The sequence below is a fragment of a genome, unplaced genomic scaffold (genome assembly GCF_019419815.1).
Source record: "Pyrus x bretschneideri cultivar Hongxiangsu unplaced genomic scaffold, Pyrus_bretschneideri_v1 Contig5, whole genome shotgun sequence".
Classification (NCBI taxonomy): Eukaryota; Viridiplantae; Streptophyta; class Magnoliopsida; order Rosales; family Rosaceae; genus Pyrus; species Pyrus x bretschneideri.
In genome coordinates, this window is record NW_025999787.1 from 3,284,616 (window position 1) to 3,304,957 (window position 20,342).

At 32.9% G+C, this 20,342-nt stretch overlaps 1 protein-coding gene across 2 annotated transcripts; it reads right to left on the reverse strand.

Annotated features, from left to right (window-relative positions):
• Nucleotides 1-241: 241 nt before the first annotated feature.
• Nucleotides 242-6,953, reverse strand: LOC103942801 (lysosomal Pro-X carboxypeptidase). 2 transcript variants are annotated; one of them, XM_048568847.1, is made up of 9 exons: nucleotides 6,447-6,953; nucleotides 6,101-6,287; nucleotides 5,856-5,992; nucleotides 5,659-5,771; nucleotides 4,957-5,200; nucleotides 1,481-1,633; nucleotides 1,280-1,359; nucleotides 1,109-1,158; nucleotides 242-649 (listed from the first exon to the last, which is right to left on the reverse strand). In XM_048568847.1, the coding sequence occupies exons 1-9, from the start codon at nucleotides 6,861-6,863 to the stop codon at nucleotides 513-515; spliced, it is 1,518 nt and encodes a 505-aa protein (XP_048424804.1). In that variant the 5' UTR covers nucleotides 6,864-6,953; the 3' UTR covers nucleotides 242-512. The 2 variants fall into 2 exon arrangements, with proteins under 2 accessions (XP_048424804.1, XP_048424805.1); XM_048568848.1 differs by lacking the exon at nucleotides 1,109-1,158.
• Between the last annotated feature and the right edge of the window lie 13,389 nt (nucleotides 6,954-20,342).

Sequence of the window (20,342 nt, forward strand, 5' to 3'; positions counted from 1 at the left end):
ATTCAGCTGCAATGGCAAGAACTCTAATACAAAGGAATATGGAGTGGAGGACAACTTATATAGCACAAATACACTATCACAGTAGCGTTTCATGTTAATAATACAAAAACACATGGACAAGAAATAACACATATTCTTGTATTATTGACGTGGGATGCTACTGTGACAAGGTAATCTGTGCCATTGAAGTTCTAGTGGGGATGCCATTGATGCAAGTCCAATATTTTAATGGTGTAAACAATAACGAAAAATTAGGGATTACGTTTGATAGTAGCTATAAAGTTTGTAAATACCCCTATGGTTGCCCTTTTCAAATTCTAACGAATATGGGATACATCCAAAGGAGAAGAAAACATAGGTTCAAATATTACATGCAACTAATAATCAATGGGTGGCCCTTGTCTTTGGCAATTAATGGATTTTTCCCTGCAGGACTCACAGAAAGTTGTAGCTGGGATTTGCCCTAATCAATTTGTTTTCCGTGGTCTTATTGTTTGAAGGGGTAATTTTCATTATTTGAATGCCTGAAGGTCAGCATAGTACTCGGCCAACCATCCTTTGATGATATGCACTTCAGTTTTTCGCTGCTCCACCAACCAGCCTGGATCGGTAGTGTGGTTTGCACGAAGTATGTCCAAGCAATGAGATCCTGTAAAATAAATTTTAATTTTGTACATTAATTTAAACAATTTCCGTATGTCTCTATCCTTTTGGTATTTCCGTTTCTTGTAATATTTTAAGCTGAATGAATTATATTTAGGTGGGATTATTGCCCTATCAATTTTTTTTTTCAAATGTAATACATGTGAACAGTCTATTTGATGACTATTTCAGTTTTTAAGTTTTATTTGACCATGAATACTGACAAAAACATTTTTCAGTTTTTAGAAACAAGATGAAAACTGGAAACCAATCTTGTAGTTTTTGTTTTTAAATACACAAAAAAAAAAAAAAGGATTGAATTTGAAATCACTTTTTATTCTCCTGAAAGTTAAAAACTGAAATTAGTTACCGAAAAAGTTTTCAAAAGACCCCAAAATATAACATTTTGTTTTTGGTTTTTGGTTTTTGGTTTGACCCTTCTGAAAATATTGAATTTGACATGTACCATTCTTTGCCTGGACGGCAACAACAGTGCGTGATATGTCCTCCAACACCCTGTGTAATGAGAGTTAAAAACAACGGTTAACTTTGCCAGGTACATCATGCATGAATGTTGGTTTGTCAAAGCAATATTCCTTTAATTTATTTGTGTTTATATAGTAATTTTCATGCTTACCCGCCACTACTGTATGGGTCTCTTAGCCCATTGGAGAAAATGATGTTACTAGCAAACCTCTGGAGAGCTAGTTTTATATCCTGTGTTTGGTATAATTTTTGTTAGCATCAGCAGCAACATATTAAAGTGAATTAAAATATATGAAAAAAATACTGATGTTAAAATGTTGAATATAAATATAATTATAAAGAGGACACTTACATGGCCTCCGAAGTACGTAGTGACCCAACGTGGTCGAGGAGAGACTCCATACTTTGCCTTGCAGGATTTGATGTAGGCTTCCAGATCGAACAGGTCAGGTTGAAACATGGTGTCGTTGCTGATGCTTATGGGTATCACCAAGTCACTACACGTCTAAGTACAATGCAGAAAGTCATGAGTCACATCTAGAACCTTAAAGCTAGAAGGCCCCATTTTATTGTCCAATTTTTGTAGCCCTATAAACCCATCTGTCTGTGTGCGAGAGAGTAAACTTTCCCACTAAAAGATATATTAATAATTGTTGATATTGGCATTGACATAGGTATTGATATTGGTTTTGACATTGATGTTTGTATTATGATGGTTTTTTTTTAATACAACAACGTATTTACACTATAATTGTAGGGAATTTGGATCAAAAGCTACACAATAGGCTCATCGTAGTAACTTGATATTGACACGTTATCTACCTAATTTGAATCTAAGTTCTCAGGAATATTAAGATCGTTATTAACATTAGCTTTGCCCTCTGAGAATCCATATTCATTTATGCAAAATTTAATTTTTTTAATATATATATGCGGTCGTCTTATTTCTTTTCCGTCACTAGCTATAAAATCAGATTCTGGTTTGGTATTGCTGTGCTTTGAAAAAAGCTGCTTCTGCTGTGCTGTGAGAATAAGCAGCTGTGAAATAAAGCAGCAGAGTGTTTGGTAAACTTTTTTGTAAAAGTGCTTTTGAAAAAAAAAAAGTAGTATTAGAGTGTTTGGTAAACTTTTATGTAAAACAGATGTGAAAAAAAGCTGGTTTTTCAAAGCTAGGTTTTGCAACTTCTTGTTTTTGGCTTTTTTTCATCCAAAACTGTGAAAAAAAGTTGAAGCTGAGTATTTACCAAACACAAAAACAGCTCCCAGCTTTTTTTGATAGCAGCTTTTTTCAGAATCACCTCAGTACCAAACCAGGTCTTAATTTGCAGTCAATTTCTCTTTCTTTCTCTGCATTGGGTTGTTAACAACTTTCAATTATATAAATATTTGGCTCAAGTACTAAGTAAACACTAAACAAGAAAGACACAGTCAGTGTATGAATGGGATTCTACAGCATATGTATGACAATATTAGAATAACAATAATTAAGTTATTTGTATTCAACCATTTAATCAAGTTTTCTTGAATAATTTTAGGAGGAAACTGGACATCCCCGATCTTTCCTATGCATAACATAGTACGGCACATACATTTCTTCCATGATTTATTGAATTTCTACTTATTGTAAAATTATCAAGTTCTTTATATTGGATTATATTATCATAGGTAAAGAAACACTTTCTAGCTCTTTTTCGGGAAACACTTCTAAGTAGGGGTGGGCAAACGGGTAGTGGAACTGCGAGTCGGAGCGGGTAATCTAAGTTCGGGACGGGTGCGGGGCGGTTTCAATTGTTTGGAGAGTAAACGGGGCGAGGTGGGGCGGGGCAATGGCAATTAAGGTTCGGGCCTGAGTCCAAATATTGAGAAGAACGGGCCCCCGGACTAGCCCGTTACTTAGTCCATCATCGAAGATCCCATCCCCCAGTCTGTAACTCAGACTCTTTCTCGTCTCCTCCCACCCATAGACTCTCTGTCACTCATCTTCTCCTCCTCAACCTCAATGACATCAAACTCAGAACCGCCACTACCGTCGCACCACCTATCTCTCGATTCTCCTCCTCAACGAAGACCCCCATCATCAGCACCTCGAGATGGTCAAACACCACCATCGTCAGTGCCATGCGAGTCGAAGTCGACCACCATGCTCTCTGTTCTTAGTCTTCCAATGTCTCCTCTCATATCTTAATTTTCTGCAAGATTGGGCATCTAGCCAATCTGGGTTTTCATTAATATGTAGGTACTGTATTGTGGGAAATATGAGATGGGGTTTTTTTTCTTTTTCTTTTTTTCTGAATTTGTTGTGGAGTTTAGACTTTAGTCTCATCCTTCTTCGATTTTGTTTCTAATGTTTAGAGTAAGGAAAAATTGAAGGACAATGTCTCTTGCATGTTGTTATCTGTGTAGGGATCTTGCAATGGGTACAAACTCAGATCCCTTTCGATGATTTTGAAAAGGAACTAGATAGAAAGTGATTGATTTTGTTGATTTCGGATAAAGGGTGCCATGATTTTATATGTATGGATCCACAATGGGAAGTACATACAAGGCGGTGATGAAGTTCGGGTTTATCGTGACAGTGAAGCGGATGAAGGACTCGAGGAGGCACCTGAGGATGGAGGAGACATGGACTTGCTAGGAAGCTGAGGCACCCACACTTGGACCTATGGGGACCCGTAGGACCGGCCCGTTTCAAAAGGGTCGGGTTAGGTCCGGATCCCATTTTAAAAACCCAAAACCTGCCCCACCCCATCCCGTTTTATTTACAAACAGATCCGGTCCGGTTCCTTCCCGTTTTATTAAGTGTTTGTTTTTTCAAGAAGCACTTTCAAGTGTTTTCTAAAATGCACATGAATTTCTAATATAAATATCTACATGTTCTTACAGATGCAATCACAAACAAACTCGAAGTACGATAGACTAGTTATACATGGTGTGAACATAAATGTGACTTAATGAAAAATAAAAGTGACTTTATGAAAATTGGAATTATGTGATACGCAAATGCAACACACAAAAGAAAAGGCAGTATGATCCACATGAATTTGTCTTTCATCAAGTCAACCCCTTGAATGATGATTACTCAACCTTGGCAAATGATTTGGTAAGCAACCTAGCTAGCATGCGCGCATGTCAATGCATGTGACCACATGAAAGCCATCTGATTTTTATCAAGTGGTGGTGGACTACTCTTTTGAACAAATCAGCGTAAATATTTGACTACTCTTTCCCTATGATAATATTATCCTCCAAATTAAAACATGTACATGTGTTGCGCATGCGCGGAGTAGGGTATGTGTGACGGGAGGATGAAGGATTCAAAGTCTACGCCTAAATTAAATTTGAATATTCGAACTTGAGACTTTTTATTTTAATTTTAAAAAGAATCATAAACTTAATTAAGTCAAAGGTCAATGTACGAAACTATTTTTGAAACTTAGTACTGTAGTGGTATTAGACTTCGCAATGCTAAAAAGATCCTTCCAAGAGGTTTTAGATTCAAATGCTCTCCACCTTAATTAAAGAAAATCTAGTCGATGGTTAAATGTTTATCCTTAATACTAATACCCTAGTATATAGGATGTTGGGTTTCTGCCTATACATATCAAGTTCGAAACTCTTCCATCCCATAAATTATTGTAGTAGTCTCTGACTCTCCCCCTCCCCCTACTAATAGTAAATTGTAAAATAAATGCAAAATCGAACAAAAAATTGAAGCTATAAAATTGGTCTTGTAATGCATGCAAGCATTGGTATTACTTTTTAAGTTTGTCATAATTAATCAATTATGAGATGGTGACAAGATAACTAAAAATTAATGTAACTAATTACCTGCCATCGCCACCCTATATCTGTTTCAGATAGGTTTCTGGGTTGATTAACATAGCACGACCTGTTTCCTCTGTATGCAACAAGGCCTGCAAATATTTTGCTTAGAGTATCATTTCCAGAAGAAGCTCCATCAATTCCTCCACAGACAACAGTAACTGGATAACTTGGTGGACTATCGTATTGAGCTGCTTGAGCATACACTGATTGCAAGTAGTCCTTCAGCTGAGAAGAATTGTTCAACAAACTAAAAAACAATAAAACAATGAATTAATAAGAGATCATTAATCTCGGGAAATTGACTATATATAAGGCTTTTTATAAACGAAACTGCTATTGTACACTCTAAAAATCTCATTTTTTAATCCTAACAAATGTATTTTTTTTTCTAAATATAATAAGTTTAGAGTGTAAAATAAGAATTTTAAAGTAACAGTAACAATTCCGTTTATAAATCTCAAATGTTGAAATGATCATCAGATAATGACATATCAACAAATCTCAAAAAGCAACCAATTCTACAACTGAGATTTGTATTTTATATTGTTTCAGCCAATTTCTCAATAACAATAAAATTTCCTCAGACTTATGTAAATGAAAAAAAGTGAAAATAATTCTTATTGATACAAAGAAATATCAAGCAAGCTAACTAGTCTAGAAATTATGTAGATCCCAACATACAATGTCAAGGTTTACTACACTAACCTGCAAGTGTGGAACTTCTTGCTAAGAATTGAGAGGCCTCCATCCTTAGAGGCAATTTCATCAATTTCAGACCATGATCTCTTAATTGTTTGGTAGCAAGTCTCACTCGCTTCCTGCACATGCATTCCAAAAAGTTATAGAACTCCAACTGATGACATACATTGATGTTAAAACGTCATCAAAGAAAAAGACTTTACTTGAAAATCCTTGGTCACAATGGAATAATATCCCTTTTCTGGTGGGATAATGTTATCGAAGTAAAGAATTGGAGCTGACGAGGCTAGAGCTCCCACTGCGATATGGGGATATTTGAGCCGAAACCATGAAGCAAGCACTGTATCAAAAATGGAAATTCAAAAGGGAGAATAAAAAACATGGCCAAAAAGTTACTTATCTTAATTACTAAAACAATATTCGTGAAGGTGAATCTGCAGTCACTCACTTCCACCGTATGATCCACCGATAACAATCACCGGAGAATCTTCAGCGTGAAGTTGCTTCTTTACATGTATGAGGATCTCTGCATAATCTGCTATTGCCTGGGCTGAATTGAAGTATCCAATAGTGCTTGCATTTTCAAATGCTTCTTCCCTTGATCCGAACGGGATTGATTTCCCATAGTACCGGTGCTGATGAGAAAAATGAAAGTCTCAGACTAAGTAATGCAATAGAACTCACTTGATCAACAGTCCAAATTAATAATAATCTTATAACATGAAAATTAATGTCCAGCAAGAAAACTACTTCCCTTAGTTCTACGTTGCAGCCGGAAATTCTTTTGTGCATACCTCAATAAATATCTGGAGAGCTTGGAACTGATAGGCGTTTTCACTGAGAAAGCCGACAATAGCAAGATCGTTGTCAATTGATTCTTCTGCGCCCAAGTAAACCAATATTGGTGCACTAACATTGGAGCCTCCCCAGTACTTGGAGTTGATCAAATATCTTTGTTGAAAAGTAGTGAAGCTATCGGGCCTGAAGTTGAAATGGTCAAGTGTTTGGGTGTAGTAAAATGTTTCAAAATCGTTTTGATCAAGTGCAGACAAAGCTTTTGGTTGGTCATTTGCAAAATAATTTCCATGTACAAATGTTCCTCCAGTAGGACTCAGCCTTGGGATTTTCATGGGTGAACCAGAAACTGAGGTTGTGATAAATAGAGAGATGATTGGTAGAAGGAATAGAAGTAAAGATATAAATGGGTTCATGGCAAGGTTGTAGAAGAGAATAATTTTAGGGTTTCAGTTGTGTGTTTTGGAATCTGGTACTAAGCACAGCCATGCATGTATAATACATATACACAAATAATATATATATATATATGTATATAAATGTACAATAATCAACCAGAGACTTGGACTATTGACTTTAGTGGTCGGTTGGTAAAAGAACTTAATATTAAAAAAGTTTGATATTATCTCCTCTCTAGAGAGACCAACTCCAATGGTAGGCTAAAAGCCAAATTACCACCCAAAATTTCTCCCCAAACCCACTCCAACCCAAGGGGAAATTTTGGGCTAAATGCTAAACCAATGCCAAATTCCCCCCAAAATTTAGCCCAGAAATCGGAGTGGACTCCACCCAATATTTATTGGAATTTAAATTTTTTTAGATTAAAATGTTCATAAAATTAATTTACGATAGTCTACATATTTATTTTTTTTTTTAAATTTAATTTAACAAAAAAAAAAGCCTAAGTTCATTCTTTAATAATCCCGGGCTAAAATTTTAGGCTAGAACGGTTGGAGCAGAAAAGTTGTTTCTAGGCAAAAAACTAAATTTTCCGGGCTAAAAAATTTGGCTTTTAGCCCAACCATTGGAGATGGTCTTATCTATCGACTTCATAGACTTCATAAAAGCACAAAAGAATTGATAGCGAGCTCAGTCTTGGTTGGAGAAGTTTTCATATTTGACTCACAAGAATGCGAATATGAAATACATACATTTATAGTTAGTTTAATATTAAGTTGTTGCCTTAGATGAGTTAATAGCTCATCCTACAAGTATCTTTATAAATATCATGTATTTTGTCAATTAAAAGAAAGTTCTGATTCTGCCATGAAAATGTCATTGCAATCCAAACATTTCCAAAAATAAAATACAATTCTTTTGATATAACCCAATGCAACACTTGGCTTAAAGCATTCCTCTATTTTGTAGGTAAATTATTTTGCATATATTATTACATATACTAGGCACATTTTGTTATTATTATACAATGTGTGCAATCAATCAACATTCCTTTATTTTGGTAAATTATTTTGCATGTATTATTACCTATGGTAGGCACATTTTGATATTATTATATATATTCTGTGCAAATAATTTACCTATATATATATATATATATATTTTGCAAAATACAGGTATATTAATTAGTTTTAAATCAAATAATATATTTATTTTGTAGGTATTATTTTGCATGTTTTATTACATAAATTATTAGGAACTTATATTATTATAATATTAAATCAAATAATATTTATTTATTTTTTAGGGATTATTTTGCTTGATTTATTACATAATTTATTAGGAACTTATATTATTATCATACATCCCGGCTCAGGCGGGACCACTTCTCGGGCCCGACTCCACCGTAGCACGATATTGTCCGTTTTGGGCCCCCAACACACCCTCACGGTTTTGTTTCTGGGAACTCAGACGAGAACTTCCCAGTGGGTCACCCATCATGGGATTGCTCTAGCCCCCTTCTCGCTTAACTTCGGAGTTCCTACGGAACCCGAAGCTAGTAAGCTCCCAAAAGGCCTCGTGCAAGGTGGAGATGAAAATATACATATAAGGATCACTCCCCTGAGCGATGTGGAATGTCACATAAAATATTGGTAATTTTGAATAAAACCCTCCTCACCTGAAGCTACAAAAATCTTTGTTGAATAAAAGAGTCGTACACACAAGCTAACATTTTTATATTCGTAGAATATACTAATTTACATGTCAGCATCATTTGAAATGAACCAAAAAATGCTAACTTATATTGTTATTATATATATGTTGTGCAAAAGAATTTACCTCTATTTATATTTAAATATTGGCAATTTTGAATAATACCCTCCTCACCTGAAGCTACAAAAATCCTTATTGAGAATCGTATGCACAAAGCTAACAATTTTATATTTGTAAGATATACTAATTTACATGTTAGCATCATTTGGAAAGGAGACAAAAAATGCTCAATTTTACACAAATGTGAAACAACTATATTACATTTATAATATTTGAAAACAAAACTCCGATATCACGTAATTTTTGTTACTAATATGCATAGAATCACGACATTAAAATTTTTCTTTTCTAAATCCAAATAAGCTATTTGAAAACATTTAACTTAATGAAATCATGTAAAATAAATGTAGATAGGAAGTAATAGACCCGAAGTCAATGTTATTAAGGATAATTTAGATATTTAAAAATATGAATTTGGTTTACATAGCATTATCCTAATACACACACACACAAAAATATATAATATATAAATGTACAATGACATCTCAAAGAAAGGAGACTTTGGCATTGTATTGACTTTAATGGCTGGGATAATTGCTTAAAGGTAAAAGAACTTAATTACAAAAACTAGACATAATCCACTCACTTATCTATCAACTTAATAAAGGGAGTTTTAACGAAAAGGGCTTGGTACTATTCATTCTTAATTAAAATGACATTTTGCATATGAAAATCCCATAATGAGTCAAGTTCTTTTATTTATTTACTCTAATGCCATTGAAAGTGGTCCACAATGATGTTGACATTTCTGTCTAGAAATACATTATTTTACATGATGCTATTCAACTTATGCTAATTTGCTTCCAGCTCTTCATGCTTCCATCATGTTGTCAATGTTATGCAGCTCTTCTTCTGTCAAATTGTTCCAGTACTGTTCATCGCCTTCTACTAGCTCTGCATCTCTTTCTCTATCTTCTTTCACCTTGTAAAACATATCTTCTGTTTCTCTTTTGTAATTTTGAGGCTTCCAGTATGGCTGATGACGGGCTTTTGACTTGTCGTAAATATGCATTTCTTCTTCTTCTGCTACTAATATCATATCATACCTAAAATTTTCAAACTCATTTAAGGCAAACATTTGGATTCCTCGAAATTTTATAATTGTTGTATGAAGGAGTCCACCTATGTGGAGTGATAGGATATGGTCTAAAGAACTCTTCATTAATCATGGCTATATGCCTAGCTTTCTCCTTATGCATATGTACATACCAATCTGGAGGACTACTAATAAAACTTATGCAAATTTTTTTCCACTTTTCCAAATAATCTTCTATTACTTTCATAAGTTTTTCAGGAAATGATTCCAGTTGAGAAATATGGTTAATGAATATTTTATCAAGATAGCCAAACTCTAATAGTAAGGCTGAGGTAACTTCTACCACATTATGTCTTTTCTGATGCTCATAACTAAAATGTCATGGTCTAAAATCTCTCATGTTAATCCTGGCTACAGCTATGCTAACCTCTGGTTTACAAATACAATTCTCTGTACTATCACAAAAATATGGTGGATACATCTTTGTAATAATATTCATCCCTGGTTTTGAATCAAATATTGATTGGTACAAAGCACATTGTAATTGTAATTGTAATTCTTTCATGGACTGTGATGCTCTGATCAGGATTTCATTTTGCATGTCTGGTGGCATTATTCTTAATTTTGCTTTTGAAATTTCTTCTAATAAAATATCATCTAATATTAAGTCTAAAGGTAAATTCCTAAGAAAACTTTCATATTTTTCTTGTTTTTCTTTATCACTCAGATGCTGATGCTGCTTATAATTTTGATGCTGCTCCATTTCAATTTCTTCTTCTAAGAGTTCAATCTTAATCTCTTCCATGGACTCATTAGCCTCTTGTCTTATGGGTTCAATAACCTCTTTTTCTTTATTCTTATGTTGATCAGTTGTTTCCAAACCTATTTTCAATTCTCTTTTCAGGGTATTACTTATCTTTTACTGCATTCTAAGAGATTGGAGTTCTTGGTTTATTTTGGTAAACTTACTAAGTAATGACTCATGATCTCTAAAAATGACTTGAAAATTATGCTCAAGGGAATGAATATGATGTTGATTTTGATGGAAATTGAAATTAAAACTATCAAACTCATGTTCTAAGGTTCTAATTAGTTTTTCTTGACCTAACCTCATGCTTGGCTATTTGATTTGGATATTCCAAAAATTATCTAAGAGAACCTGTTACTTATCAGAGAGTTTTGGTACCCTTGTCCTGTAACTTAGAGTTAGATTTCTGATTCCTTCACCAATATTGTCATTAAAATTGAAAGTGGGTACTGGTGGTGATGTTAGTCTGCTTATGCTATTTTGAAATCCACTGAATGGTGGAGGTCCATGGTGCGTCATTATGCTATTGAAAGATGATCTTCTGCCTTGTGGTCTTGTGTTATTTGAAGATGATGGTCCACGATATTCCATTCTTGTTTCAACAAATTAATCTTGATAAGATATCAGCTAATGTATTGTCATTACCTTTTATATGTTCAAAAATTGGTTTAAAACCATTTTCTGTAATTGAATCAACAAAATTAACCCATCTTCGGGCTGCTTGTTTGTTAGCATGTATCTTGTTATAATGAGAAACTATATTTTGACAATCTGTTCTAATCGTAAATACTTCATTATGTAAAAATAAAGAGAATGTTTCAAGTGAGTTAATTATTCCTAAAATTTCTAAATCTGTTGATGGTAATCTTGACTGTACATCACTAAATTTTCCTGATGAATATCTACAAACTTGTTCGTCAGACATTGGTGAATCCTTATACTTTTTCTAGTATAGTATACATGCCCATCCTAATGATGAAGCATATGTTTCAACTATTTTGTAACTATCCTCTAATGGTAATGTTAATGGCTTAAGTTTAGTAATTGCTTCCTTTATATTTTGAACTAATTTAATATCTTCACTATTAAAATACTTTTGTCCAGTTTTGCTAGCTTTACTGTGTAATACTGCTATTTTTCTTCCTAAATCAGGGATAAAATTTCTTGCATAATTTAACAATCCCAAAAATGCTTATAACTGTTTTTTATCTTCTAACTCATCTGGAAATTCTAAGACCTTTTTGGCTATATGATCTTATAATTGTATTGTACCTGACTTGATATACATTCCTAAAAACCCTATATCTTGCTTTTCTAATACTATTTTACTTTTACTAATTACAATTCCATTTTCGATAAATTCTTATAAAACTATCTCTAAGTGCTTCCTATGTTCATTTCAATTTTTAATATGTATTAAAATATCATCTATATAAACACTACAAAATTTATCATATTTCTTGAAAATCTGGTCCATCTTTCTTTGAAAGATTGATGGAGCATTTTTAAGTCCAAATGGCATAACAAGCCACTCAAAATGTTCTTCTGGACAAGTAAAAGTTGTCCACTCAATTGATTCTTCTGCTAAATCCTGATTTACAATCAAATTTGCTAAAATATTTGCTCTCTTGAATTTTATTTATAAGTTTATCTTTATTTGGTAACTTATAACTATCTTCATGTGTATTATCATTTAATCTCTTATAATTAAAAACTATTCTAGTCTTACCTCTCTTTAATTTTGAATGTTTCCTAACAATAAATGTTGCTGATATATGTTTAGACTTGGAATGTCTAATTACTTTTAAATTTAACAACTCTTTTATTTGCTACTCAAACTCTTGTTTATCTAATAAACTACAAGGCATATCAGCTGTCTTAATGGTTAAATCTGAATTAATTATATCTAATTTTGATAATATTTTATTTTTATTCCAATGCAACTGAGGGTCTTCTCCTATAATTTTAGTTTGTTATGCTAATTGTAATAATTCTTCTAAACTCTTTGGTCTATCTAACTGTAATATTTCTATACGGGTTTTTTCTCTTAAAATCGGATATTCAAGTTCAAATATTTCTTTATCAAACTCTTCTATATTATGCTCATCATCTTCTTTTGAGTTTTCTAAATAATAACCATCTTGACTACTAGGTTCTTCTATACTTATGCTTTTATAAGCTTCTACAATATTACTTTGGTCAGTTATTGTAATACCTCTTTTAAAAAATGTTATGCTAGGATTCATAAATAAAAAACCTTGTAAACTTTTCAAAAAATTCAAACCTAAAATGAATGGGTATGATCCTACTGGTGAAACAAATGTTAATGGTAAATTAAATTGTTGTTTTTCTACTTTAATAAACTCATTATTAATACAATGTGTTAAGTAAATTGGTCTCTCATCAAATTGTGTTATTCTCACTGGTTTTGCTAATTTTTGTCTATATTTTTCTAGTACTAATTCTTCTCTTATGACACTTTTTGTAATTCCTGTATCTATCATAGTTGTTGTTTGTATCTTATGTTTTTTTTGCTAATTCTATTTCACAATTTATGGTAATTAAGGAACTATTTTTTTAATTTTCTATACTATAAATAGTATTTCCTAATATTTCAGTATTTTCTTGTGATTCTGCTAAATTAACTTCTAATAACTTATTACTATAACACTTTTTACATAATATTGAATATGTATTATAGTATTTATTTGCAACTAATTTACTACACTTATGACATTTTTCTGGCCAACCTAAATTAATGTATTTATATTCTTCTTCATGTTGTTCTTCTATAAATGCACACTTATACTATTCTAAATCACTATTTGTGCTACTTGAATCTTCTGAATATGAATCTATCATATTTATACTTTCTATACTATAAATACTCTCATTATCACTCAAATCATCTAAACTATATATTGACTGTATGTCTTCATCTTTTTCTAACCTAAACTACTTCATTAAATGTACTTTTTCTCTCGGTTGTTTACTTAATTTTGGACATTTAGGTCTAATGCGTCCAGCTTCTCCACATGAATAACATTTACAACTACTCTTATCTTTTGGTGCTTTATATTTTCTTATCCAAGGTCTACCACTTCTCTTTCTAAATTGTTTTGGAATATATTTTCTCTTCCTATATGTTTTTGAAGGTCTTATGCTGAAATTCTTATGCTGTTTGTATGGTTTGTATGACCTATGTTTCTTTTTGTATGTTTTCTTATGCTTATTCTTCTTATAACAACCATTATATTGTGGTAAATCTATATTTTTATAACTCATGTAAAATTGTTTCCTAATTTGTCTCTTAGCTTTTATTTGACTACACTCTTGTCTAAGTATATTATATATATGTTGAATTCTAGGTCTTATTGCAATATCATTTTTCTTTGGGTGCTTTTGTCATTCATTCCAAATCTTTTCACCTATTGGTCCTTTTATTTTTATCGTATAAGTATCTAATAAATTAATATCACTAATTCTACATGTTCTTCCTAAATATTTAAAGAAATTTGTGGTATATTAAGTTATATACTGTAAATCATAAATTTGTAATTGTTCTAAATTTCTAATTGCACTTTTCTGTTCTTGTTTGCTTCTCCCATCTAACCTATTATGATCTAAGAATTCTTGTTTAATTAAAGTAACAAAACCATCAATATTAAAATGTATTTTAGCTGACTGATGATGTTCTGGATTTTGAACTTTCCATGATTGGAAATAATCAAAAACTAAACTATTTAAAGTATGCTCAAAATAATCTAACATATTTTGTGAATTACTAAAATCTAACATTAATGCTGCATGTACGCAACCTTTTTTCCTATCTCTCAATCGTTTTTTCCCAATCTTGTGGATCTACATTATCTAAGTTCAATATATTACCTGCTATAATAATTTGTTCTAAACTTCTCAAATATGGAATCCTATTTTTTCTAGGTTTTATCATGCTTTCTTCTATGTGGTATACTCGTACTCTTTCATTATAGTGTTCATTTGTAGGTCTCAAAAATTGTCAATCAGTTCTACTTGCGTGTCCTGCATTTGGATTTTCTACTCCTGATGTACCACTTTCTTCTGCTGGATTACATTCTACTTTGCATTCTGCTCTCAATTCTAATAAATTATTATATTCTTTTGGTCCTAAAATATGTTCAACTCTTATTTCTAAAATTAAACTTTTCATCTCTTCATCCGAAATTCTATGTAGTCTTAAATTATATGTTTTATATTTTTCTAAGTATTGTTCTTCATCTAAATGATCAATATCTTCTATGAGCTTATCTACAATTTGATCAAAATTTTTGTCAACTAAATTAATATCTAAATTATCAAAAGCCAAATGAATACCCTCATTTTCGATCTCGCTTTCATCCTCTTCTATTTTTTCTAGTTGTTTGTAATTACTAAACCTAATTGTTGCTTGACCTGTACTAGTTTCATATATTTGTACTTTATCTGGTTGTCTATTTTTTTCTACTTGTAAATTAGGTAATGCCCACTGAGTTCCTTCTAAAAAGCTATTATCTATGGGTTTTGCTTCTATCATATTTACATGTTTACTACCAAATGTTTGAACTAAATTTTGAAATTCTAAATTAAACTTATGATTATATCTATCAGACACTCTACCAATATACATTAAGCTAACACACAAATTTTTATATTCACCCTTCATATTATAATTTTTCGTTCTTATGCTTACTTTAATATATTTACTAAATTCATTAATTGTCATAACATAATTTGGAATATAACCTATGACTGCTAAGTTTGAACTTAAGTCTACTTCAGCTGTTATTATTGCTGCTTGTTGGTGATTATCCCATCTATCGTCATATATGTATACTAAAGCTTTTGTGCTTACTTGTGCTCTGGTCAATCCTGCTATTCCAATTAATATTGTCCCTATGTGAATTTGACTAAATTGTGATTTTCTCAAATGAGTAACTGCTTCCTTACTAATTAAATTAAGTGTAACTTCTTTATCAATACAACTAACTTTATGTTGACTGATGCTACTTACAATTCTGCTTCTATTTTCAAATAAACCTAATTGATACAAATTATATTTATTTTTCTGTATTATCTCAAAACCTTTTCTAATAAATTCTTGTGCTTCTTCTTCATTTGAATAAATATCTTCAGCTCTAACTACTTCTTCCTTTTTGCTTAAAGAGTTCCATTTTCTGTTATCAAAAGGATTTAGCTTAGGTCTTCTATTATTATTTGCACTTAAAGTTAAATTTTCTAATTTATCTAACAAAGATGGTGGAAGTGATGGAGATGTGTTATGTAAAACTTGATTTATTTCTGCTATTTGTTCTTCAACTTGATCTAATTTTTCAGCCAAACTTAAAACTAATTGAATAATTAAATTATTTTGTCTAATGGGAATATTACTACTGGATACTTGTGTTGAAAAATCTGTTAAACCTACTGGTTCTTTGTCTAGTTTACTAATTTCTTTCAAAGCTTAGATATATTTTCTGCTAGTTCTAGAATCAGTCATTAAACTAATAATTTATCTATTTTATTATGTAACTTATCTACTTGTTCACTCAACTCTTTTTGTACTAATTGAATTTTTTGAACTTCTAATTTTAACTGCTCAACTATTTCTAATGATCTAAGTTCTACTTGCTTCGGCTTACTATCTATGAGGTCAACAAGCTCTTTTATCTCTCTTTTGCTAGGAAATTTTTGAATATTTTTATTATTATCTTCTAACTGAGATGTAATATAGTCTAAATTTTGTCTAATTGTTTTTATGGAATTTTTCTGAAAATACTCTAACAACTGGTTTAACAAATGATTATGCTTATTATTTTCTAATTTTATATTTTCTACTTGACTAATAATAAGATCTACAATACTATTGGCTTGTGGATTTTCTTCACTATGCAAAATATGATTATACTTTCTCAATGGGAAATAACAAACTAAACTATTTTGGTCTAAGGTTATTTTTCTTTTTTGTGGTTCACTAATTTCTAAATTAAGGTAATCTATCATAAACTACAATCTACCTTTCTCTAAAGTTACTACTAACTGGTTTCTTAGAAACTCTCTTTCTTCTCTCTAAAGTTTGATCTGTTGCTCTTTTTGCTTCTAAAACCTTACGCTGCACTTCAGTATTATTATATTTACGAATAAATGAAGGATGTTCAAGATAACCAAGATAAAACTTTTGCTTCTTCAAAGTCCTGCTAATTCTTTTGGATATGTATGCTAATCTTCTCTTTATACTATTTATAGTTGGATGTCTGGGACAATAAATGCATGGTGGTTGTGGTTGACAAGGTCTACAAGGACAATAATATCTGATGTTCATACAAAACAAACAAGTGTGATATCAGTTGTGTTAATGACTTCCGTCCTTAAGGTACTTTATTATTATAATTATACTATTAAAATGCTAAACTTGGCTCTGATACCAGATTCGGAAAGCAAAGCTCGGTTAAATAGTCGGATGACCATTATAACAACTAGACATAAAACCTTGCACATGGAACTCGACATGTTTCAGCATGACGGCCACTCACAGTACAAGTATAAGGCCTTAACGACTGAACTCAGAGGTACGAAGAACTCAGAGGTACCCTAGTTAATGTCCAGTTATTTGTATGGCAAGCATTCAACTATAACAGAGTGCTCGAACAAAGTATGATCGTCAGTTTAGTAGGTTAATAATATAACTACAATAGTGTTTTCCTGTTTTGGACTAGAAGTCTAATTAAACAAACACACTAAGGGAAGAAAAGAAATCTTACTTAAGACTTGGAGATTGCTTGAATATGTACACTTGAACTTTTATTGATATACAAAATGTTTACAAAGAGAAGTGTTTACAAAGCAATGTTTACAAAGGATGCTAGGAAGGTTTTGAATGCTTGAGTGTATGAGGATTGAAGGTTGGTGTAGGTATGGTGTATCTCTGTTGTGTGTTTCGTGTGTCCTGAATGGGAGGAATAACTCCCTTATATACAAAGCCTAATTTCTAAACAAAATAACTTTTCAATTATTTACAATTTTTTAAATAGTGACAGCACACTTTTTCTGAAAGCTGTCAGCACTGTTGCTGAAAGTTGGCTGACTTGTCTCTCCTTCCTTTTGGCCATATGAATCCATTTTGGCTTGGGCTGCTGCATGCGTTGCCACCTTGGTTCTTGCATTGCAATGCAATCTGAAAGTGTCAGTTTTCATGTCTCTTCCTTTAAGTGAAGTCATGTGAACTGAGCAATCTTGTACTGATGCTTGAGGGGCATGATAGGCATTTTTGCAAAGTTTTGTCCTGATGATCAAAAGAAAAGTTTTCTTGGGTTTTTGGTTAGTTTTCCCCTCAATAAAAGCACAAAAGAATTTATAGCGAACCAATCTTGGATGGAGAGGTTTTCATGTTCGACTCACAAGAATGCAATTATGATACATACATTTGTCGTTAGTTTGATGTTAAGTTGTTGCCTTATCTTGTAATTCTATAATTTGTCAATTAAAAGAAAGTTATGATTTTGGCATGAAAATTTCATTTCAATCCGAACATTTCCAAATAAAAAGAAATTATATGAAATAATAGAGATTCTGAAAAATCTAAATTATTCATTTGACCCAAAAAAAGATCAATGTATCCTATCAGAAACGGGTCGAAACAAGATAGAGCAAGAAAGAGGTAATGGCAACTACCCTATGGAGAAGGTGAAATTGATGTTGTCCAGTCACTTTCCAATTTATATATATATATTGGTTAGACAATAGATTTTGTTAGATTAGATGTTAAATTAGTCACCAACAGGATTTAAACTCACGCCATCATGTAAGGGTTCAACACCTTCCCACCATTATGGTAAAAAGTCATTTGCACTTCCCTATTTATATTGCAAACTACATATTTATTTGATAAATATAATTACTAAAAAATTAACCTTTTTCATTGACATTTGTGACTACATTTGCTTTTAGTGGTTATAGTTTATTTTTTGGGTTAAACTCTGTTTACTACCTTAAAGTTTCGTGGTTTTCAACATTTAGTACATGAAGTTTTTTTCGTCCCAGGGTCATACCTAAAGTCTTAATTTTGGGACAGTCTCATACATCCGTTAAGTTTTCCGTTAGAACTTCTGTTAACTGATGACATGACGCTCACGTGGACAATTACTAGGCACCACGTGTCAATATAGGCCCACTTTAATATTAAAAAAATAATTAAAAAAAAAAACAAAAAAACAAACAGCCGTCTCCTCCCTCATCCACACACACCCAGAACCCCTTCGTCTTCCCCTGCCCTCCACCCCCTTCTCGACCTCGTGCTTGTACGGGATCAGGCTTTTTCGACCGTATGTGGCCTACGGAGGCGCCTACAGATGCTTAACAAGCGCCATAACTGCTCCACAATCCACCATAATGTCCACAAGCTCCTCTACATACAAATTACCAAAAAAAACCCTAAGCCCCAAACAATCTCACAAGATTTCGCTCAGATTAAAGATGAACAAATTGTTAACTCCAAGAACACCGGCCAAAATAAAAGACAACAACGAGCACGCTACATTCTTTGGAGGTGAAAGCGAAGCCATGGGCGGTTGGGTTGCGCGGATGAGAATATGGACTCCAGAATCCGGACCTGCTTTAGAACCCGCCGACGAGATTTGGGAGATCGTCTTGCAGTTCGACAACGGTTGGGATTTTCTAGTCCAGTTCGCCCTCGATCATTTCATCTCTGAAGTCTTCTTCGAGCTTCCGCTTCAACCCTCTTCTGGTAGTGACGATTCAAGCCTGAGAGTGTTCCATGGAGGACGGGAGAAATGGTAAATTTGGAGAGGGTAGGGGAAGACGAAGGGAAAGGCGTTGGCGAAGTCAAAGACGTTCGTGTTGGTGCGCTTGGCCATGGCGACGTAGGAGGCCAAGGCCGAGGCTACGGCGCCAATGTACTTGATGACGATGTGGGTTAGGGTTTCGAGGGGTCGGGTTTTGGATTGGAGGTGCTGGGCTTTGGCTATGGCGAATTGGAACTCTGGGGGGAGGGGGTTGGGTTTTAGATTGGAGGTGCTGGGCTTTGTTCGAGTTTTGCGGTTTTGCATCGTGATTTAGATTTTTGGGACATGGTGGTGGTGGGGTTGGCGGATTGGGAGAAGAATTGATGTTGCAGAGGAGGAATGGGAAGGTGGTTTTGAATTTTGAAATTTTGAGTTTTTTTTTTTTTTAATTTTTAATTTTCACATGGACCCTTTAATGACATGTGGCGTCCATTTATTGTCCACATGGGCGCCACGTCACAGTTAACGGAAGACTTAACAGTTTGACTAACAGATGTATGAGACTATCCCAAAATTTACACTTTAGGTATGACTCTGGGACGAAAAAAACTTGATGTACTAAATGTTGAAAACTAAGAAACATGAGGGTATGGTAAACAGTCTTTTGCCCTTTATTTTTTCTATAAGAGTGAGTAGATTTTAGAGCTTAAGAAAAAAAATAATTTGGACGGTAGCCGGTAAGTTATCCTTTTTTTAGTTTTAAATGGAGGTTACATTCAACAGCGCATGTGCTATCGTCTTAATATGATTTTATAAAGTGTTCAAACTGAATAATTTTTTACAAATATAATAAGGAGAATAGACAATTCTGGTTGTGAAAATACATTACTAACAAATGAATAGACAAATAAGTCCCCCATTAAATCAATACAAGTTCTTCAATGAACTCAATATATTTGAGGACCATTAAAATTTCAATGATCAGGACGGCGACCGTGACACGAAGTGCAAGTATGTTTCGTGATGTGACCAAAAACATTATCCTCTGTGCCACTTGCTTGTT

What these genes read in the sequence shown, in the direction of transcription:
- LOC103942801 (XM_048568847.1), bottom strand. Translation starts at nt 6,863, where the DNA reads ATGAACCCATTTATATCTTTACTTCTATTCCTTCTACCAATCATCTCT. An exon ending in AAGAAGTTCCACACTTGCAG is followed by an intron (nt 5,201 to 5,658) that starts GTTAGTGTAGTA and finishes ATTGTTTTTTAG; the next exon opens with TTTGTTGAACAATTCTTCTC. An exon ending in TGCCGTCCAGGCAAAGAATG is followed by an intron (nt 650 to 1,108) that starts GTACATGTCAAA and finishes TTTATTTTACAG; the next exon opens with GATCTCATTGCTTGGACATA.